At 45.5% G+C, this 23,851-nt stretch overlaps 1 protein-coding gene across 2 annotated transcripts; it reads right to left on the bottom strand.

Annotated features, from left to right (window-relative positions):
• Nucleotides 1–21: 21 nt before the first annotated feature.
• On the bottom strand, nucleotides 22–8,998 carry IL17RA (interleukin 17 receptor A). 2 transcript variants are annotated; one of them, XM_066590974.1, is made up of 12 exons: nucleotides 8,834–8,997; nucleotides 8,628–8,652; nucleotides 8,415–8,561; nucleotides 7,888–8,012; nucleotides 7,659–7,776; nucleotides 7,184–7,231; nucleotides 6,943–7,097; nucleotides 6,660–6,734; nucleotides 6,226–6,322; nucleotides 4,625–4,717; nucleotides 4,255–4,272; nucleotides 22–3,595 (listed from the first exon to the last, which is right to left on the bottom strand). In XM_066590974.1, the coding sequence occupies exons 1-12, from the start codon at nucleotides 8,990–8,992 to the stop codon at nucleotides 1,788–1,790; spliced, it is 2,868 nt and encodes a 955-aa protein (XP_066447071.1). In that variant the 5' UTR covers nucleotides 8,993–8,997; the 3' UTR covers nucleotides 22–1,787. The 2 variants fall into 2 exon arrangements, with proteins under 2 accessions (XP_066447071.1, XP_066447070.1); XM_066590973.1 differs by having other exon boundaries at nucleotides 8,415–8,652; nucleotides 8,834–8,998.
• Between the last annotated feature and the right edge of the window lie 14,853 nt (nucleotides 8,999–23,851).

Genomic DNA, 23,851 nt, shown 5'->3' with positions numbered 1-23,851 from the left:
AATCAGGACACAACTGCATCGATCAGTTCCTTTGTTTACTGATGTAGTGAATATGTAAATACAAAGACAAATAACTGATCTAAGTGACAACGTCCTCATAAAAATTCCTTTAGTCCAGCATTTCATTACTCCTAATAATCTGAATCAACATAACCAAAGTGATGAGATCACACTGCATCTAACTGCATAACTATATGAACCAAACAATCAGAACTCTGTATGATGCATACACAGGTAGGTGGTGGCCCTTGGAAATGACATGTGTGCTTACACTGGGGATCACAGTCATCTTCGGGGACCGTTGTATTTTGCCAATCCAGAATAGGGCGGTTTATGGCAAACTAGATTAGCAGTTGCTACAGAACAAAAATTGCCAGATTAAAAGGAAATGCATTGTAATATGTTACAAACCATCCACAGAAGATGCAGATTTGTGCTGCAAACTGTTTGGGCCATTGTAAACCAATCATGCAGAGAAAATTTCGGATCCGTAAAGAATAGTAGAAAGCAAAGCAATCGCCGAATGGACGCTACCCGCGTACCGACATAACATAAATATAGTCTACCCGACTAAGAAACTTACATTCATTGCTTTTAGGCCGGCTGCACACGAGCGTGACGGGCTCCGCCGCGGAATATTCCGCGGCGAAGCCCGTCACGGCGCCCCCCAGAGACCCCATACTTACCAGCGGATCCGGCGTTTTCGCTCCCGCATGACGCTTCCCTGCCCAACGCCGCGTCACATGACGCGGCCGGCCGTGTCATGTGACGCGGCGGCGGTAGGCGGGAAAGCGTTTTCACGCTATCTTCCGCTGTGTTACAGCGGGAGATAGCGTGAACTGACGGCTTCCATTGACTGCAATGGAAGCCGTCAGCGCGTACACCCGCGGCAAATAGAGCATGCTGCGGGTGAAAACGGGAGATTTCACGGTGTGGAATTCCGCACCGTGTGCCCTGAGCGATTAGGTTCAATAGAACCTAATAGCTGCGGGCAACGCAGCGGATTTTCGACGCGAATTACGCGGTGGAAATCCGTTCGTGGGAAGGAGGCCTTATGCAGGATAAAAGTAAGGCACCACATAGTGGTGAGTGAAGTAACCATCCACAGACGCAGGGGACGCGGCGCCATTTAGAAGAGAGACATTTCTCATGCTAAAAATGCAGACTTTTTATATTTGTAGATGGATAACAAATTAAAGAGGGAACCAGTCACACCTTACACCCTAGAAACTAAGCGAGAGTGCCATTTGGGAGGAAAAGGGGGTGGGTGACGGAGTCCGGAAGGGTTGTTTTTTTAATACCCATTCCCTGTGGTGCCCGTCGCTAAAGATCACACATGGCCCTGAAAATCTGATTCTTTACACAGTACTGTGTGTGCGCTCTTTCAGCCTAGAGCCACAGTGCGCACAGCCCTGTGAAGAGAATCGGATTTTCAGGGCCGTGAAAGAGCTCCTGCGGCAGGCACCACAGGAACCAGGGAGCGAGTATACAAAATAACTTACCCGACTCCCAGCCAGTACTAGAACTTAGTTTATGGTGTTGTGGGAACGTGACAGGTTCCCTTTAATCATCATCTAGTGTGCAGCTACCTTTGCTGTAGTTACATCATGTTTTATACTCTAGTCACATCCAAAGTTGCATTCACAATTCTGCTGGTTGGCATTTGTGCCGTAAGGCAGTTACTTGGGCACAATAATAGTCTGGACCAGGACCAGAACACAAGTGCAGCTTTGGTTGTGACTGGAGTAAAAGACAGACATTGTTACATAAATTTAGTCAGTCCTTCTTCACTCCGCTTCTATCGGCTCCAGATTATTGTGGTTCCAGGTCCCGTATCCCAGGTCTTCCGAGTGGCAGTTCATGTTATCAGTCTGACCTATGACGGCATGTGGACGCTGGAAATCCTGGTAAAGATCGCTATATTCTGCATAGATATCAAGCTCATCGTCTGCGTCCCGCACTGCTCTCTGGCCTCCTGGAACTTTGGGCTGGGACCAGTGTTCCTGGGTTGCTCCCAGAGCCGTGGACTGGGAACCTTGACCATCACTTTGAAGTAAAGGTTCATTGAGTGTTGGCACTGGTATACCATTCTGAACCAACAACGGCCGATGTTCAAAAAGTGGCGAATCATCGTTGGAGGCCACATCAGGGGCCAAATACTCATCATCTAAGATACTCTGAAAGAAGAACTTCCTCTGAGCTTCCTTCAACTCCTCAGCCCGGACGTCTTGCTGACGTTGTATAGACAAGTCTATCTGACGTAAACGTTCATAGACAGAGTCATCTCCAGCAAATAAATGATCTTCTTTGAAGGCCACACTTGGGCCTCCTGGATGACCTTCTAAGATGCTCTGGCAGAAGAACTTTTTCTGAGCTTCCCTCAAGTCCACAGACTGGCCGCCTTGGTCTTGTGGTGTAGACATGTCTATCGGAAGTAGCGGCCCATTGACTGTCAGATCTACACTAGATGAGGACTTGGCTATGGAGAAGAGCAAGTCAGGGTTTACTTTTGAGATGCTCTGACAGAAAAACCTTTTCTGGGCTTCATTTAAATTCTCAGATTTTACATCTTGTTCAATTAAGTCCATCTGACCAAAATACTCATTGCAAATTGGGACAGACTCATCGATGTTGACCAAGTATGGCTGTTGCCTATAAGACACTCTTAAAGCTTCTGTATTGAGAGATGGTTGTACAACAGTGACTGGTGAACGCTCCTCATTAAGAAGTGGTACTACGCAAATACTTAAAGGTCCAACCATGAGAGAAGGGTTTACCAACCTAATCGAGTCCGGCTCGATGATGCATGGAGTCAACTTAGAGACTGAAGTCTCAGGACGGCGGATCTGAGGAAAGGCTCTACATGTTAGCTCATGTCCAGCCTCCTCTTCTTCTATGGACTCATCTTTGGCCTCTACTTGAGAATATTCTCTCCCAAACCAATCCAAATGAGTTTCTTGCCAAGCCCGGCACTGCTCAATCGCCTTTACCAAATGGCGGTAGCTCTGTTCTCTTTCCAGGTCGATGTTATATTGGACGTTGGGCTGATGACGCTCTATTCTTTGGATGCGGAATAAGAGGAGTTGCAGGTTTTCAATGAGAGCGTAGCAAGGACAGATTTCAAGTGGAGAAGGTATATCTCCGACGTCACATAGGTCGCTGAAATAAGCTACCACGTAGCGGTCGTAAGGCTTTCCCTTCAGGAAGTCGGGGAGGATGAGAGCCAGGGCAGGAGTGAATAGGTCACCAAACACATAACTGGCGTCTTCAGGTAACCTTACACGTGTTTCCTGGCGGTTCTGCATGGCTCGCCATTTTGCTTGTGCCCCGCTGGAACAAAGAATAAGAATCGTCCCGTTCATCTTCTCGATTTGGTCTTTTTGGTAGCTCAGCCAGGTCATGGCACCTTTTATACCGATCTCTGCGCTTTGGTGCCGGTCCAGTACAACATCCAGGCCCCATGCCACCCGCAGGAAGTCTGCTAGCTTAATGACAGCGTTGATGTAAAGTCTGTGATCGGCAGAGTATACCAACCACACCTTCTGTTTCACTAGCGGAGGCGGGACAAGTGGTGGCAAATGAATAGGGGGTTTGACTGCAACAAAGAAAAAAAAAAAAAAAAAAAAAAAAAAAATTACAATATGAAGCAGTACTGTAAGCTAAGAATTTGGAAGTATTGTCCACTAGTGGGCAGGAAAGCAAAGCATCTACTCATACATATGACCACCTCACTTTCTGCCTCGTTGTAAAGATTATTAATCTTTCTCATTAAGAAATATCGCTCTTGAATCTTCTACTTCTACCTTGCTTCTTTCAACACTGCGGTCCAGTTAACAGAACTGCAGCGGCAACATCTACGCGATGTTTTTATGACCCGCACCCTGGATTTTCATTCTACCCTAAATACATGACTGCATCTAATTGGGAGTATGGAGATAGAGAGATTAGACTGAGTTGCTGGGGAACGATTACAATGTGTGAGCAGCGCTACAGAATATGTTGATGCCATAAGAAATTAATGCTTATTTTATAGACAGGCACCATTAAAATTAGGACAGGTGAGCAGGAGGGTGCAGTTGCATTCTTGGACTGTAGGGTATGTTCACATGGTGGTATAAAAGCGCCATCACTGAGAAGTTGTGGGCTCCTATTCCAGAAACACTTATCCTATTAGTGATACAAGGTGTGTACAGCACTGCAGTATGTCATCGCTATACAAGCGATGGGGAAAAAAAAAAATTAACTTTCACTCACCTGATGGGGAGATACAAGCTGTAAGAGAAGAAAAGGATAAAGTCAATGAAGTCCTCGTTTAAAAAAAAAAAAACAGCATGTCGCCCGCTCTACCCGCAGCTCACCACTGTGAGTCACGAACACCCACAACAGATGCAGAAGATGAGATGACTCGTGCAGCGGGGGAGGGGACTCTGCCTATTATCCCTAAATAGCTTGTGTGTTGGAGGAGCTGAATAATTGCTGCCATGAACTGATAGATCATGAGATATAACAAGGAATATTTTCCAAGCAGAAGCCCAGAAAAGATGAACATCTAAATCAAATTTTTTTTTGACACGATATAAGGGGAAATTCCCGGATCCTAAATCCACCAACGTTTGGTTCTTACCTCGAAAGCGCCACAGGAGGATAACTGTGACCATGAAGGCCATAACTGTCACAAGCGCTGCAATCGGCCACACATAACGGGGTCCAGGCGGCACTACAGATAAGAGAACATGTTATACATGATGTCTAGCCCAGCAAGCTCTGCAAATCCCTAGAAGAAGTCTTCTACTCCCGTCACATCCAGAGCTGAATTTGTTATTCTGTTAGTTTCCTGTTAACTATTAAACTGCAGGACCTCATTTGGTTCTTTGCTGGATCTATTGTATTGTCATTGTACAACCCCAATTCCATAAAAGTTGTGCCGCTGTGTAGAATGTGAATTTAAGGATTCAGAAATCTCATCTGACCATATTGTATCCACAATAGAACATAGGACATGTCAGAGGGGAAAGGGGCATTTATTTCATTAACGCCTTAGCGCTGCAGGGCGTACATTTACGTTCTGCATTGTCGGGGGTATGTATGAAGAGAGATACAGCCGTCACCTGGCAGCAACAGCTCCAATCGGCAGCGCCGTTGATCGGAGCCATTAACCTGTCAAAGAATTGACAGAGGCATTTAAATCCCCCGATGTTCGGGGGTCCCTATCAAGCCATCCCCGTGCATGGCTTGATAGACTGCCTGCCCCATCGCAGTATGATGTAATGCCATAGCATTACATCATAGTGCAGGAGCGATCCAAGAAAGAAAAATCAGAATAAAAAGTTTTACTAGTTAAAGGAAAAAAAAAACCCTTTTGCCATATTTACAATAAAAGAATCTAAATAAGACAAAAATACATATTTGGTATCGCTGTGTCAGTAAAAGTCCGATCTATCAAATAGCGCATTATTTACTCCTCATGGTGAACGTCGTCCGATAAAAAAAAATAAAGAACACCAGAATTGCACTTTTTTGGTCATCCTGTCTCCAAGAGACAACAACAAAAAAAAAAGCAATAAAAAGCGACCAAAAAGTCGTATGTATTCCAACATGGTACAAATAAGAGTAGATGTCATAATCCTTTCCCCTGAGTACACCCCATTTTATGTAGGGGAAAACACTGATATAGGGGTTGTAGAACAACATATACTCCATTCAGGGAAGGCCTTGCATATTTCAGCAAGATAATACTAAACCATATACTGCAAACTTGGCTTCACAGAAGGAGTCCGGGTGATGAACCGGCTACCTGCAGTCCAGACCATCCACCAATAGGAAATATTTGGCGCATTATGAGACGAAAATCCGTCAGAGACGACTGCGGACTGTGGAGCAGCGAGAATCCTACATCAGACAGGAAGGGGTAAACATTCCTCTCCCAAAACTGGTGGTCTCACTTCCAAGAAGAGTGGATGCTACATAATGGTAGTCACGGCCCCACCCACCTTTTGTGAGATGTGTTGCTGCCATGGACTTCTAAGGGAGTTACTTATTTAAATGAAATGGAAACATGTTGTCGCCCCCCCTGATATGTTCTATTGTGGATACAATATGGTTGGATGAGATTTTTCGAATAATTGCATTCTTTTTTTCTCTTTCTTTACATTTTACACAGCAGCCCAACTTTTTTGGAATTGGGGTTGTAACTGATGGATTTGCAAACTTGTGGTCTGTACTCACCTGGGGTTGTCTCCACCTTATCAGGAGTAGGATGACACTTTGGAGTGTACCACAGCCGCCTGCAGTCCGTGTCACAAGAAGGCATATAAGGCCACACCTAATAAAAAGCAAAGAGGAGGTTAGCACATAGGAGGGGTAAAAATGAACAAAGTAGTACTGCCTGAGGCCAGCAGATGGCAAACGTTTCTGTATCTGAGCGTGAGGACTCATCATGTCAGAGCATCCTGCGTCGTCACTGAATCACTTATGCAGGAACGGGTGAAACCAAGTTGGCTCTCCATGTACTAAATGGATAAGCCGGTCGCCCCAGAGAAAGTGCGGCTCTATTGCAGTAACGAAAAGAAAAAAAAAACAACCTACTTTTACAATATAAGAATGAAGGTCAAGTATGGATTAACAGGTAACTAGAGAAAATCTAAGACCATATACGTTACCGAAATGTTATAAAAGCAGGGTTTATAGCGGATGGGGTTGGAGAAGTTAACCTGCACACGTTCAGCATTTGCCCCCTGTTGGACGCAAGAAGAAAAAAAAAAAAGTTGTTGCAAATTCAAGTCTGTCCACCAGGAGGCAGCAACCAGTAGCGCAAAACTATTTACATCCTGGAAATAGTCACAGCCCCACCCATGACAGAAGAGTAAATGGGGCTGTGTCCACGCTCCCCATGAAAGCCTCGCGGCTGCTGTAGGTATATGAATCATTATCCGATGTGGTTACCTGCTTGAGGATGACTCTCTCCAACGGTAGAACTGTCTGCGGAGGGCCAATACGGACTTGAACGCCATATTCAAGAGCATCCCGTCGAGGGGTAAATGTCACGATCAGTTTGTCTCCAGAGAATTCTAGACTGATGCTTGGGTTCCAGCAGAGTCCTAGGAGTGCAGAGGGGGCAAATCCTGAGAGTCCCCTATCCACCCATACACTAATACCAAAGTATCTGCGTACAAACCATACGTACCAAGTCTGCAGCAGCTGTCTGTCTGCATCATGTCAGCATCGCCGCATTCTGCGGGAGTAATGTGTAAAAACAGTGACTACACCAGCAGAACAGTGAGTGCAGCTCTGGAGTATAATACAGGATGTAACTCAGGAGCAGTACAGGATCAGTAATGTATGTACACAGTGACTCCACCAGCAGAATAGTGAGTGCAGCTGTGGAGTATAATACAGGGTGTACACAGTGCTTTCAGAGACGGTCAGTATTGTCGATGATTATTTCGTCAGCACAGACAGTGAGTCATTAGTTTAGTTGATTTTTGAGAGAAAACTTTTCAAGCTTCATGCAAACACAAAGGCATTGAAGAAAACAGAGTACAGTGCCCTCTTGTGGCTGTTATAGGTACTGAGATTTAGATATTGTGCGCTGAAGTAAAAGCTTCATTTGGACTGCAGAAAGTGACTAAATAAATAAAAGAGATCAGCCGCTACTTTACCTGGTACAACGAATTCCTGTTCTTTGCGGTTTACGTGGCCCTGCGGCGGCAGGTGCTGCACACTTATCTGGTATTTATTACCAGGATGCACTTCAAAGTTATTGTAGAAGAACCTCCACTGGGGTAAAGGAGAGATTAAAATGTGAACTGGGTCCAGCTCCACACAATCAGACAGAGTGCATACAGGACCCCAAGCTCCGGCTGTTGGGATTTTTTAAGGGTCACTTACTGGCTGCTTGTTTTCATCGCGCTGATTCGGGAAAGTGTTACCAAACTGGAACCGCACGCACCGCGTCTGACCTGAACCGACCTCCAGAACAGAGATCTGCGCGCCCTCTAGCGTCAGGATGCCAGCTGCAAGGCACAGATTATACAGTGAGCTTTACTAAGGTGGGACCCAAGTGCCAGCGCAACATTGTCCTGTACACCAAGTGTCACTATGTCATTATCCTGCACCCCAAAGCTCAGCCAGTTGTCATCCTGTTGCCCCACCCCAACGATCAGAACCCAGGCATCCCTCCCATGTCTCCCAAGGGTCCTCATCCTGGCGTCCTCTCTCCCCAAACCCAAGGGTCTTCATCCTGGCGTCCTCTCTCCCCACCCCCCAAACCCAAGGGTCCTCGTCCTGCCCCCCCAAGGGCCGTCCCCCTAGCAACCCCCCCTCCCCAAAGGTCCATCCCCCTGGCAACAACCCCCCAAGGGTCATCCCCCTGGCGTCCTTTGCCCTGTGTCATTGGTCTCCCAGAACGCTCTCACCTTCCACGCTAACCGTCCAGTTGATCCACAGGAGCGGCACACGATATCCGCGGTCGTTGAGCCCAATTCCCATTGTGACCTCCATGTAGGAGGGGGCCGCGGGGGTCCACTTGGACTGTTGGCTCCAGCTGGGGTCCAGACAGTCATCTGTAAGAGGAGAACAAGACTCAGCGGTGACCTCGCTGACCTCCCGCCACCCTGAAGAGGACTTACCGCTCGCGGCAACGCACTGGATCCCCTGCGGAGACAGAAAGAGTGAGATGTTAGGAGGGAGAAGGAACATAATGACCTTAGTCATTACAGCTCTCTGTTGTCAACCACTGCTCGGTGGGGGGCAACCTGCTACAGTGACGTCACTACCAAAATTTGGGGAATGACTACAACTCCCAACATGGAGATTTGTTATGGCGGTCACGCACCGGCTGGGAGCAGTTGAAGTGCGGGGAGGAAATAACCCGGAGTCCCCGGGCCGCACACAGCAGCCCGGAGAGGAAGAGCAGCAGTCGCCCCGCTGCTCTCATGGCCGTTCGGGACCTCGGTGCCCACCACACTTCCTTCTTGCCGGGTATGCAAATCATCTAGAGCGTCTGACCAATCAGACCGCTGCATCCAGCCAGGTGAGCCTGTGGGAGGTGCCTATTCCGGGAACTGAAGGACGGGGAAATCCCAGGTATGCAAATGAGAGGGCGGGGCTGGGACTCTATGACCTGGCTCTTTATACAGTCCTCGTATAATGTAACCTGGAAGTACTACAAGTCCCAGCCACCGTCTGTCTAGTACTGTGTAGTTTCATAACAGAGGAGGCACTGAGGTTCAGGGCGCAACGTCTGAGAGAATCAGACTAGAGGGGCCACCGTAGGAGCGCTAGACAGGCGAGCGAGGAGGGACACTGTGACGTCACCACTACTATATAAAGCCAGTGCAAAAGGCGGGAAGTTCAGTGCTGCTAAGTACAGCGGCCAGCGCAGTTAGGCAGGGCTGCGCTCTGTGCGGTTTATGTGAGAGTTGGCAAAAGACAAGAAGTCTGAAAGAAGAAACCGAATATTAGTGTTACGTTACAGTTAGAGATGAGCGAGCGTACTCGGATAAGCACTACTCGCTCGAGTAATTGGCTTTATCCGAGTATCGCTGTGCTCGGAGCTAAAGATTCGGGTGCCGGCACGGAGCGGGGAGCTGCAGGGGAGAGAGGGGAGGAACGGAGGTAAGATCTTTCTCTCCTTCTCTCCCGCCCGCTCTCCCCTGCTCCCCGCTGCGACTCACCTGTCAGCCGCAGCGGCACCCGCATCTTTAGCCCCGAGCAATTACTCGAGCGAGTAGTGCTTATCCGAGTACGCTCGCTCATCTCTAGTTACAGTGAGGGAAGTAAGAATCCTAAAGACACAGAAGGTCTATACAGTCACCTAACACTTCGTCACCAAGGGCCACATCAGCATTCTGGTTGCCTTCAAAGGGCTGTTTATAAGCGCTCATCACACTGGCGTAGTTGCCATCTGTATTCCGAATATTTTTTATGTGTGCGTAATACAGACGCCTAAGGCACGATTTCCTTGTGCAAAATCCCGCAACGGATTCTGGTACTGGTGTATCTTATCGACATCGGAAGCTAGGGGTGTGACAGATGTTTGCAGAAGTGAATGCCCTTGTCATGCCCCTAGATGCTGATTGAGAGACAAGATACAGCAATTACGCCCAGGGGGTTAACCAGGGCTCCATTCTCAACTGTATGTGCGCCTTCCACGCCCGGATTCCTGCCATGGGTCCGCCAAGGAGACTGACATCGGCCGGTGGACAGTAGCACAGTTGGAAGTGGCTTATAACTTGCGGCGAGGACAGTAACAGTGGACAGCAGTCGGGAGCACAGAGGAGCCAAGGACAGTGAGGGAGAAGCGGTACGCCTTCACACACCAGCACAGCAGGTTTTTCCCTTCCCTAAGCAGCCTATGAGGTCCGTGTTAATGCAGTCCTGGAGAGTAACAGCGGCTGACACTGGCTGTGTCATAAGCGGCGGAGAAGAAGCATCGGCCCTTGAAACTAGCGGAGCACCTCCGCCACTCCATGCCTTCTCTGACACATGCTGATGTTGTTCCCCGGCAGCCTCTTTCATCTTCCCCTTTCCTGTGCTCTCAGCCATGTTGGCTGAGCGCTTAGGCAACATCAGCTGCAAAAATCACGAGCTGGGGACCGCAGGGAATCTGTGCCAGAAAACCTCCAACCCCTCGTCAGCCAATGAGGACGTTTGGGGGCGTTAACAAGCCTTCACTGTCTCTCTGCAGGTCTCCACCCCTTTTTATGGTGGAGACAAAATACAATTGTACCACGGATTCCACCCGGCCTGCAGACATGAGGCCAAAAAATACATTATACTCACCTGTCCGGATGCTGCGGGGGTCTCCTCCGTCAAGGCCAGATCTTTTTTCTTCTGCGGTGACGTGCCGCTTCACATGCGCCGTGCCTTCTTTTGTTTTTTTTTAACTCCTGCTTTCCCGTGGTTTCAGATGGCTTCTATTGGCTTCAATGGTAGCAGTCAGTGCGGAAAACCGCATAAAAATGGTGCATGCTGCAGTTGTTTTCCCACGCGTGCGATCCGCATGCCGCGGAAGAATGACATACACAGGTATTTAATTATCTGCAAGTGCCCAATGATTCCCTATGGGCGTGGATCGCACGTGCGGTAGTCCTGCTCGGTTTTTGTAAATCAATTTATGCTTTGGACATGAGGCCTTAAACACAATTGATTTGGATATTCAGACATACAGTTTTCACGCGTGTATTTTATGCGTGTGAAAAAAATGGCTGCATGTCCTATTGTGGCCCGTATTATTTATAAGAGTCAACAGGATCACATAAATATACAGTGAATATAAATGATATTTGCGGATTCACTGCGTTTTTATACAAACCTTGCAAATTTTTTTTTTTGTGCACATGAAAAACGCACTGAAGTATGATTGTTCTCAGTGAGAGAAACCAAGTAATCTTGTAGATATGATACCTTTAAATGGCTAACAAAAATACATGATGTTACACCAAGCTTTCAGGTCTTCTATCGATCTTTCATCAGTCTAAATGGAACTGGTTTGCATTGGGCACATAAACGCAGTGAATACGCATACAAAAAAGAAAAAAAAAGCAAGAAGGTTCAAATATGCAGTGAAGATGCATATTATCAGTCCTTGAAAACGCTGCATATTATGCAGACTGAAACTATATTCGCCTGTGTGAATGACCCTAAATGTAAATACTCTGTACCGTGGGTGTGGCGCTCTCTGTGCTACGATGGCATTTACCGCCTCTTTAGCGCCAAGCTACTTACCATGCAGTAATGATGAGAACCATTCCTTTAGGGAACATTCACAGAATTGGTACAGATTTTCCACACCAAAATCCACTTCAATTTTCATGGCAAAAAACGCACCAAAATCTGCAATAATATTTAGTGTCGTGGATTTTGGTGCAGATGTGCATGCGAAATTTGCCGTCAATGGGCAAAATTCACTTGCAGGATTTCAATGTGTAAAATCATGTTCCTGCAACATTCCGCGTCTAGTAGGGACATGTCGCTAACACTTCAGCCCTGACCATTGGTGATAATGTCAGCCTCGCTGCTCCGACAGTCATAGTAACATAGTATGTTCGACTGAATGAAGATAATGTCCATGTAGTTCAGCCTGTTTCAACCTCCTTGCTGATTCAGAGGAAGGCAAAAACCCCAAGAGCCAGAAAGAAATTAGCCCTTTCTGGGGAAAAATTCCTTCCCGACCCCATGTCTAGAAAGACATCTAGTGCCTTCTTAAACTCCTCTATGGATTTTGCCATCACCACGTCCTCAGGCAGAGAGTTCCACAGTCTTACTGCTCTTACAGTTAAGAACCCCCTCTCGTGTTAGTGATAAAACCTGCTTTCTTCTAGACGTAGCGGATGCGCTCTTGTTACTGTCGCAGTCCTGGGTATAAACAGCCGTCTTTTTTCCAGGGTGAATAATCCTAATTTTGATAGCCTGTCTGGGTATTCCAGTCCTCTCATTCCATGTATTAGTTTAGTTGCCCTTCTTTGAATCCCTTCAAGCACTGCAACATCTTTTCTGAGGACCAGTGTCCAGAACTGTACACAGTATTCCATGTGGGGCCTGACAAGTGCCTTATATAGTGGGAGGATAATGTTCTCGTCCCTCGCCCCAATACCTCTTTTATGGTCAAAATATGTTTTTATTCGAAGCAATACTTGTTACACTCGATGTGGTTCGTTCCAATAGCAGACTATATAATGACACAATATAATATAATATAACTATAACTACTAGTCACAGCTCAATGAAAAGGTCCTCAGACAAAGATGGTCTTAACAGTGGTAGGGTTAACTAGTTTGCCTATGTTTGGGTCAGTACAGGCATGTCACCCTAAGCAACTATTACTACTGAGCTGACTTATCTGTGCTGTGCTCCTTGGTCGGCTCGGAGGTGGTTAGATTGCTTCTTTTTTCTGAGGAATCAAAGTGAATATTTATAACTCAACTATAGTTCAAAAACATAGGATCGTTCCAAACCGATCCATAAATTGGGGTGGGTATAGAGGGGTTGGAGGGGCGGGGGGTCGGGTAGGTTAGGGCGTCAAGATGGGGAGGAAAAGGAAGGAAGAGAAAGAAGGAGAAGAAAAAGAAAGTGTCTTGTTTCATGGAAGCCTCTAAAGGAGTCCCATTCTTCAGTCAAGCTGGCACTACTCCATTTTCGGTCCACAGGTCGAATCCGTTGGAGCTACGGAAGGAGATCCATACCTCCCACGTGGCGTAGTGCGCTATCCATTTGTCGTTATCGTTGGCTCTCAATTCCTCCATGTGCCTAATTTCGTCTAAGGCCATTGCCCAGTTCAGGCGTGTCAGTGTCGTCCTGGTTTTCCATAGTCTGGGGATCATGGTTCGCATGGCTAGAAGGAAAAACCTAAGGACATCTTTTTTGTTAGCGGAAATGGTTCCTGGCAGGATTGACAGGAGAGCCATCTCCGCTGTAAAGGTTAAGGATTTTCTTTTCAAGGCATTGTATATGTCTTCTATTTCTAACCAGAGTCTAGAAATACCCGGGCAGGACCACCAGATGTGTACAAACGTACCCAGCCCATTCAGGCATCTCCAGGAGGCTGAGGAGGTACCAGGGTATATTTTGGCGAGTAGTGCCGGGGTACGGTACCATCTCATGATAAGTTTGTAATTTATCTCGTGGTGCCTGCCCGCAACCGACATCTTGTGAGTCAGAACAACCCCTTTAGCCCAATCTTCCTCTGACAGGGGCTGACCTAGCTCACCCTCCCAGGCTCCGCGGGCTCCTCGTTCCGGGCCCGGAGTCCCCCTGGCCACCTGTATGTTGTAGACCTTGGTGATCTCTCCCCTTGGTTCTCGGGGATTAGCACATAGCTCCTCGAAGGGAGTAGCTGGGACGGACAGCTCTGCAATTGAGCCTTGTGTTTTTATGTAATGGCATAATTGTAGGTATTGGAACCATGCACCCGTCTCCGGCCCCCCATCTCCTGTGAGCGCGTCTAGGGTCTTAATTCCATTTTCTTGAAGACAGTCGTGTAACCTTGGGATGGGAGCCCCAAGGTTAGCTAGGAACGTCATTCCCCAGTCTCCCGCAGGGAAGTCCGGGTTGCCGACCAGGGGAGTCCAGGGTCCCGGCACGGATATCAGGCCACATCTGTGTGCGAAGCTGTCCCAGATCCTTAATATTGTGTTCAGAAATGGCGACACCTTTATGCCCCGTCTGCCCAGTCCTCCTTTAAGCCAGAATAGGCCTTGCGCCCGGTGCGGGGCGGAGTTCTGTTCCAGTTCCACCCATAATTTAGAGTGTCCCCTGTGCATGAGGTCCAGGACTATTCTGCATATTGCGGATCTATAGTAGAGGAGCATGTCGAGTAAGCCTACTCCACCCTTCTCTTTCTTTTGGGTGAGGAGCTTGTAGCTCATTGGGGCCTTGCCCTCCCCCCCCCCCCCCCCCCCCATACGAATCTCATCAAGGCTCTTCGCAGCTTAATGAAATAATTGCGTGGGAGTTGGATAGGCACCGCCTGGAAAAGATACAGGAATTTTGGGAGGGAATTCATTTTGATGGAGTTTATTCTGCTGAACCATGATAATGTTAATGGTCTCCATCTTTCGAGATCTTTTATCAAGGAGGAGTAGATGGGTTCGTAATTTAGGTTAAACAGTTGGGCTGGGTTGGGCGATAGTTTTACTCCTAGATATTTGATGTGGTCTTCGCGCCACGAGAGTGGGAATAGGGGTTTAAGTTGGTTCAGTTCAGCGTGTTGTACTGTTATGTTTAGGATTTCTGACTTACACAAATTAATTTTAAAGTTGCTAACCTTGCTGTAATTGTCAAATTCTCGTAATATGGCTGGTAAGGCCTGTCTGGGGTTTGTGATATAGACTAGGAGATCATCAGCAAATATCGCCACCTTGTGTTCTGTTTGTGCCGTGCTGTATCCCTGGATTTCTGGGTTTGCTCTGATTGCATTAGCGAGTGACTCCATAACTAAGATATATAAGGTTGGGGAAAGTGGGCATCCCTGGCGTGTTCCGTTATTGATATTGATTGGGTGTGAGAGTTTCCCGTTCACTCGTATTTGAGCCGTGGGGTTTTTGTAAAGGGCCATTGCCCCAATACCTCTTTTAATACAGCCCAAGACTTTGTTTGCTTTTGCAGCAGCTGACTGGCCAGTTAAATCTACAATTCACTAGTACCCCCAGGTCTTTTTCCATATCACTTTTCCCTAGCTATACCCCATTTAGTGTATATTGGTGACATCTGTTTCTCCTGCCCATGTGCATAACCTTTCATTTATCAACATTGAACTTCATTTGCCATTTTTCTGCCCAAGCCCCCAGCTTATCTAGGTCTCTTTGTAGCCGTACCTTGTCCACCGTTGTATTACTTATATTGTATAATTTTGTATCATCTGCAAATATTGATATTTTGCTGTGCAGCCCCTCTATCAGGTCGTTGATAAATATATTGAACAGAATGGAGCCTAATACTGAACCCTGTGGCACCCCACTAGCGACGGTGGCCCAATCCGAGTATAAACCATTTATTACCACCCTCTGCTTTCTATCTCTGAGCCAGTTCTTCACCCTATCCGAACCGCCTCATTTTGTATATCAACCTATTATACGGCACAGTGTTGAATGCTTTAGAGAAGTCCAGATATAGGAGATCAATAGACTCTCCCAGGTCCAGCCTAGAGCTTACTTCATCATAGAAGCTGATCAGATTGGTCTGACATGATTGACCTCTCATGAACCCATGCTGGTGAGGAGTTATTTTTTTGTTCTCCTTGAGGTATTCTAGGATGGTGCCTTTTAGAAACCCCTCGAATATTTTTCCAGTTACTGAAGTGAGACTTACTGGCCTGTATTTACCAGGCTCTCTTTTGGACCCCTTTTTGTATATTGGAACTACCTTGGCAATGGGCCAATCCAGTGGTACAACCGCAGATGATTGACGGGGAGTCCTAGCAGCTCGATCTATCAATGACTGATTCTGAGGAGAGCTCATCAATAGCAGAAAGTCAGAAAACCCCTTTAATGCAAAATCTGACACAATTATATATTAAAAAATAGTTGCATGGTCGAATACTATAATTGTTGTTGAATAGTGATTTTTATGTAATTCACCTACTACTTCTGTATATAATTATATATGTACTGCCAGTAAAAGTTATATCCTTTATACAGTAATATGGAGCACGCTGGTATAACCTGGGAATCCTCTGTATTAAATTATCTAAGTACAGCTGGCATAAGTGATACATCTCCTGTATATAGTGGTATGGAACATGATGGTGTATCTTCTGTATTTAAAAAAATATATGTAAACCTGTTATTAGTTATACATATCCCTGTATAAAGTGATATGGACCATGCTGGTATAACGTGGGTATCTCCTCCAGGGTCATCGGGTCCAACCCCCTGCCCAGTACAGGATTTATTAAACCATCCCAGACAGATATTTGTCCAGCCTTTGTTTGAACACTTCCATTGAAGGATAACTCACCACCTCTCGTGGTAACCTGTTCCACTCATTGATCACCCTCACTGTCAGAAAGTTTTTTCTAATATCTAATCTGTGTCTCCTCCCTTTCAGTTTCATCCCATTGCTTCTAGTCTTTCCTTGTGCAAATGAGAATAGGGCTGATCCCTCTGCAGTGCGACAGCCCTTCAGATATTTGTAGACTATTAAGTCTCCTCTCAGCCTTCTTCTTTTTTGCAAGCTAAACATTCCCAGATCCTTTAACCTTTCTTCATAGGACATGATTTGCAGATTGCTTACCATCTTGGTAGCTCTTCTCTGAATTTGCTCCAGTTTGTCTATGTCTTTTTTAAAGTGGGGTGTCCAGAACTGGGCACAGTATTCCAGATGAGGTCTGACTAAGAAAGAGTAGAGGGGGATAATTACCTCATGTAATCTAGAAACTATGCTTCTCTTAATAATCCCAGAATTGTGTTTGCCTTTTTGGCTGTTGCATCACATTGTTGACTCATGTTCAGTCTATGATCCATTAGTATACCCAAGTCTTTTTCACGTGCTGCTGCTTAGCCCAATTCCTCCCATTCTGTGTGTGCCTTTTCATTTTTCTCACCCAGATGTAGGACTTTGCATTTCTCCTTGTTAAATACCATTCTGTTAGTCTCTGCCCACTGCAAGCTTTTCTAGATCTTTTTGAATACTCTCTCTCTCTCTCTGCCCTAGTGTTAGCTATCTCTCCTAGCTTTGTCTTGTTGGCAAATTTGATCCATTTCCCATCAATTCCCTCCTCCAGATCATTTATAAAAATGTTGAACAACACTGGGCCTAGGACAGAGCCTTGTGGTACCCCATTTGATACATTCTCGCACTTGGATGTGTAGCCATTTATGACCACTCTTTGAATACAATCACTCAGCCAGTTGTGAATCCACCTAATAGTTGCCTTGTCAATCCCATATTTGGTCATTTTTTCAATAAGTATAGTATGAGATATTTTGTCAAATGCTTTACTAAGGTCAAGAAAACCAATATCCACTGCATTTTCCTGATCAACCCAGTCAGTGATACTATCATAGAAGGAAATTAGATTAGTCTGGCAAGATTATATATGTACTGCTGGTATAAGTTATACATCTCCTATATATAGTGATAGGGACCATACTGGTATAACCTGGGTATCTCCTGTATATAATTATATATGTATAGCTGGTATTCGTTATACATCTCATGCTCAAGTGATATGGAGTATGGTGGTATAACCTGGGTATCTCTTGTATACAATTATACTGGTAATTATTAGGAAATTATAGTACCGATGTTTCTGGTGGCGCAATGCACCACACAGCTGTGCTACATGTGTGTCACACACATAGCACTGCTACATACAGTGTTCATCCCATACAACAGGGTTCAGAAGCAGCACAGTCATTTAGATGAAGGACTTTGATTACGTCGTCATTCTGCACCCCTGATCACATGGCAGTGACGTCATCAAAGGTCTTGCATCCTTGTGCAGATTACAGGTGGACTACAAACCATCTGTGGCCTCAGTTACTATGGAATACTAACAAACACCTAGCCAGAGAGCAGCCATGTGATACAGGACCTGTAATGATGTCACTATCATGTGATCATGGGCGGAGCAAAGTCACTCACAAACACACGCACGGACGGACAGGTCGGCGTTAGTAGTTTGATGTGTACCGCTGGTATAAGTTATATATCTTGTATATAGTGATATAGACCATGCTGGTATAACCTGGATATCTCCTGTATATAATTATATATTTACAGCTGGTATAGGTTATACATCTTGTATGTAGTAATATGGACCATGCTGGTATAACCTAGGTTTCTCCTGTATGAAAAAAATATATGTAAAGCTGATATTAGTTATACATCTCCTGTATATGGACTATGCTGGTATGACCTGGAAATCTCCTGTGTATAATTATACATTTACAGCTGGTATAAGTTATACATCCGGTGTATAGTGATATGGAGCTTGCTTGTGTACCCTGGGTATCTCCTTTATATAATTATATATGTACCGCTGGTATTAGTTATATCCTCTATATAGTGATATGGACCATGCTGGTATAACCTGGCTATCTCCTGTATATAAATATTCATGTGCAGTTGGTATGAGTTATACATCTCTTGTATATAGTGATATGCACCATGATGGTAGAACCTGGATATCTCCTGTATATAATTATATATGTATAGCTGGTATAAGTTATACATCTCCTTCTATATAGTGATATGGAGCATGCTGGTATAACCTGGGTATCCCTTGTATATAGTTATATATGTACTGCTGGTATAAGTTATACGGTACTATTGTACCTTGTCACCACCAGAAGCTAGGGGTTTGACGGGGCTCGCATGGAGGAATTCCCCTAGCTCCCGATTGGGTGAATTCCTGAAGGTCCTAGGAGCGTCTGGATTGATTTTTGCCTGGAGAGTTAATTATCTAAGCCTAACTGGAAAACTAACCCTAACTCTAACCCTCTAGCTCAGGCAAAAATCAATCTAGAGTTTGCCCAGGGAACATACAGGCCGCTGGCAACAGTGTCCTTACCCATGCTGCGGCCGTCAGCCATGTGTGCCCTGTTTCTTTCTGTGGCTAGACTTACAGTGCTGCCGGCAAAGTGCTCCGCTGATCAGACTCTGCCCCACCGCCACTCTGCAGTGCTGACATGTGCCGACCAGTGGCTCTCAGCTTCCTCCACAGCGACCCAAGTAATGGGAACGGAGGTGTGAGAAGACAGGTGCCAGGGAGAGTCACAGCGGGGCCGCTAAAAGGGTAGCGGAGGCGATCAGCTGCCTCCACACTGGGGACAGTCACAGCAGGGCTGTTAAAGGAGCATGCAGGCGGGAGACTACAGCCGCCAGGGAGACTGACAGCGGTCCTGGTAAAGGGATATGGGAGCCCACAATGACAGCTGCGCTGCTGGGAGGGCGCCAGCACCTACAGTCAGAGCGGGGGCAGGAGCAGACGCCGTACACTCACATCAGGAGACCGCAGTGCGGAGTGCCACGACCGTGAGCCCGAGGAAAGGGAGTCAGCCGTGCAGCCAATCATGAACAGGGGGCATCACCGGCATGCCAAGCATCCACTACTTTCAGTGGTGACAAGATACAATAATACCAAGTTATACATCTCCCTGTATATGGTGGAATGAACCATACTGGTATAATCTGGGTACCTCCAGTATATAAATATATATGCACGTTTTCTTGTATAACTTTTAGGTGTCGTGTTGTCAGGGTATATGTATATATTGCCATATGTTTTTTATGCTTTATACCTATATGCAAGTTCTATTCAATTCCAAATGAGAAAAAACGTAATCTGTCGCCTTACATCAGATATTCCAAAGGCCTTGCAAGGCGAAGACAAAATGTATCTTGAACAAAATGTATTTTAAACACAGCAAAGAAGAATCGGACGAAGGACGCGTACTTGGCTGTTTTTCCAGAGGCGCCGTAGCAAGATAACAACTGTTCAACTATGTACATAACTTTCACTGTCTCAGGCCGGAAATCCGGACTTCCCATATATGGTTATGCGGTGGATTTGAGCCAATGAGCTCATCACTCATTTCTAGTGATGAGACCAAAGGGTATAAGATCTCATGTAATCTGTAATAAAGCGCAAAGCACAGTCATGTCCCCGTGTGAGAAACTATACCAGACCTCCGTGTGGTGTTTTCTTCTTTCCGCCGGCAGCGGGGCAAGTGGGGTGGGCCTGATTGGTGCTGTACTTAGAATTTTTCCCTGACAATTTGGCGCAACCAACTGGGGCGACAAAACCGGAGCTTACAACGCATTCCACCCGGATCCACGCCACGGAGAAGCCGTCCTGCTGCAAACCGAGCCTGATCAACTCACAGAACTCCAGGTAAGACCAGCATATATTTATGTTGTGTTTTACGCTGAGAGTCTTGCAGCAGGAGGGACTATCTGTGTTTTGTGACCGGACGGGTTGGGTTAAGAGTTCTACATGGTAACTCGTGTGGGCTTCGGGTTTGCCGTCATGGACCACTGACTGTGATATGCGCACCAATCGCTCACCCAGAAACTAGTCTGTAGTCTATTTGTACTTTGAAGTCCATGGTGTTTTAACGATAGTGAAGGTTGTTTGTTGTATTTAGTCTCACAAGAGAAGGGACCCTCGGTTGTTTTTCCAGTATATAAGGGACTAACAATTTGAAAATTAAAAGGGATGCATGCTGAGAGGGATGCATTTTGTGAGACAGGCTTCATAGGAGAAGGGACTCTCGGTTGTTTTGCCTTATATATGGGGCTAACGATTTGATTTCAGAGAGATGCATTCTATGAGGCTGGTTCCATAGGAGAAGGGACCCTCGGTTGTTTTGCCGGTATATAAGAGGCTGACAATTTGAAAATTAAAAGGGATGCATTCTATGGAGCGTGTTATTATTATTGTTGTTGTTGTTGTTGTTGTTCTAATATACGTAAGACCTTATTAAAGAAGACGGAGCCCTTTATGGGCTGCCGCCGTGCGGATCAATTGATGGAGGAGAGACAGTAGGAGAGACAAGGGTCACAATCTGTAAACTGTAAGAAAACTTATGACAAGGACCCGCACGGTAGATTACAGAGGGTGTCGGGAGAGTGTCTATTGAAGGTTACATTGGCAGTTAGGTAGGGAGAAAGTGCTGAAGGAACAAGCAAAGTCGAGAGAAAGTTACAAAGCATGTGATTTGTTGGCAGAGAGAGAGAGGAAAAGGTGTATAATATGTATAATCCATACTAGGTGGATATATATGTGTGTATATATGTATATACTGTATGTGCAAATAGTTAACTGAGCTTGCTTTTGGTGTGAGAAGGCTTGTTGACATGTAGCTGCAGTCTGTCTAGTTTTCAAGGTCGGGCGAGAACAAAGCAGAGAGAATGAAGTGCTGACCCTGGAGAATGTCTCTGCTTGCTTAAATGGAATGGAGGCTTGAAATGAATTTAATTAATTATACCGTCTTAGTAGGCAGGAAATATAGCAATTTCTAAGGTATATTCTTACTTATACAGGGGTTGAAAATGAATGTTGCAAGGTCCCAGGATATGTGTTATTTATGAGTTCAAATGCAGGCAATAGTTAAACTAAAACAACTCAGTCAGTGAATGCATATTCGGAGAGATAACAGTTGGTTTTACAAAGGTGGGGGCTTTCAGATTCACTCTAAGCTCAGGGTCACAGAAACTAAAACACTTCAGCGTTTAATATAGCATATAATAGCTTAAGTAGATAAGAAAGATAGAATGTCTCAGCAAATTTTTTCACATAATTTGTCAAAGATAGCGCTCATTCACAATCTCATCTCAATAGAATCATGTACTTTATAACATTATTGCACTCACCTCAATGTTTTTCAACTGATGTATGTTTATTTGTTACACTTTTTGTCTGTGCATCTGTATGTGCTGGTACACCTTCAATAGGGGGGTGACGGAGCAGACTTGAGAGCATGGATGGATGAGAGTTAGTGACCCGTGTTCGGGCTGTGGTGAGTGTGTGATGCAGATAATGACTGGGGATAAAAGTCCCCCCCATGCATGGGACTTTGCTTGGTTGAGATGTGGACGTGTAGACTGTTAAGCTGAAATGAGCTGTGAAAAAAGACGCACGCAGCCAGTATCGAAGGGGTGGAGCTAGATGATGTAAAAGGACGTAATGTGGGTCATCCCTCTTGTCCACAAGGGAGGGGGTGAGAATCTTGAGCAGCTAGTAAAAGTTTTTGTTTTGTTTTTTCTCCTGTTTCAAATTTGATAAGACATTGCAGGCAGGAACAGACTAATAATGAATTCACTTAAAGGATCTCACATTTCAAATATCAATAGATGTTTGTAGGTTATTCTTCCCCGATGTAACTCATGTCTCTGTTATTGGTGCTAACATTTTACAGGCCTTATCTGCATCCATCAAATCTTTTTACAATGTTGTACTAACTTGAACCCGGCTACTATTTCTTCCAATTGAGTACCCGGGTTCAAAGGGGGGGAGGAGAAGGCATAGGTGATCTAGGTATTGCAAGTCAGCCATTTTTTTATTTTTTTTTGCAAGCCATTTTTTAATTTTTTAATTTTTTGCAACAAGATTCTGATCTTTTTCAAATAGAATACCAGCCTGATTGTCTAGCATTGATGCAACAAGAAAATTTAAGTTTAAAAAAAAAAAAAAAAAAAAAAAGTTACTGAAAGCCCTTGTTAACAATGCATATTTTGAGTTGTTTTTTATAGATGGTACCCAGGGTGATTGACAACTCCACTCCGGTTATGCAGTGGTTACACAACAAGATGTCCTAAAAGCAGAATGCCTCCGCATGTCGCAGCACAAGAAGCGGAACTAAAAAGGCCCTCACTGAGGCGTGTAGAGTGGCGAAAGGTAAGACGGCAAACATTTACACTGACTCCCGGTATGCATTTGGCATAGCTCATGATTACGGCCCAACATGGAAGGCCAGACAGTTTTTTACCACAGCAGGACAGCCAATTAGGAATGATGCAGCGGTGCAGAGCCTCACGGAGGCCCTACTTCTACCTGACAAGGTGGAAAGCTCACACCAATTCAAACACCGAAGAAGCGAGAGGCAACGCCATCACAGACCACACAGCAAAAGTAGCGGCCCTCAAGCCGTGGAAGAAAAGAAGAAAAGAAGAATTTAACAATAACTTTGGACTTTGATATAAACTTGGACTTTGATAAAAATTTGGACTTTGACAAAACTTTGGACTTTGATAATAACTTTGGACTTTGATATGCTAAAGACTTTACAGTTACAAGCCAGCAAGGAAGAAAAGGAAAAATGGACTAAAAAGGGACGGCGTATGGTGAACAGTCAACAGAACTTGCTTACCATAGTCCCTGTGCCCCATGATGGCCCAGCTGAAGCACCAAAAGACGCACCTCTCAAAGCAGCAATGATGTCGATGCTTGAACGAGGACGGGTGGCTCCTTGGTTTTCTGTAGCTGCTGCATCATTTGTCCAATTTTGCATGATCTTTGCCGTAAGCAGCAGGGCAGAAGTAAATTTGCCACATCACACTTGCCTAGACCACTCTACCCATTTCAGGGATTGCAAATTGGCTACACTCAGCTCCCACTTTTTGGGAAGCATGAATATGTGCTTGTTGTTGTTGATGTCTTTTCAGGTTGGAGACCTACTCTGTTACCAAAGTAAATAAGCAGGTAACCGCTCAGAAGCTCATGAATGAGGTAATCCGCAGATACGGGGTACCGGAAGTGATTGAGTCAAACAAAGATACACAAATGTCACAGGTGAAATAATGCAACACATCATGTCTGCTTTGGGTATATTCCAGGCTTTTCACACACCCTACCATCCGCGGAGTAGTGGGAAAGTAGATACAAAAGGCAATGAAGAAAACGGGCAAA

This window comes from Eleutherodactylus coqui, chromosome 2, assembly GCF_035609145.1.
Source record: "Eleutherodactylus coqui strain aEleCoq1 chromosome 2, aEleCoq1.hap1, whole genome shotgun sequence".
Taxonomy (NCBI): Eukaryota; Metazoa; Chordata; class Amphibia; order Anura; family Eleutherodactylidae; genus Eleutherodactylus; species Eleutherodactylus coqui.
This window is presented reverse-complemented; position numbering and strand designations above follow the sequence as displayed.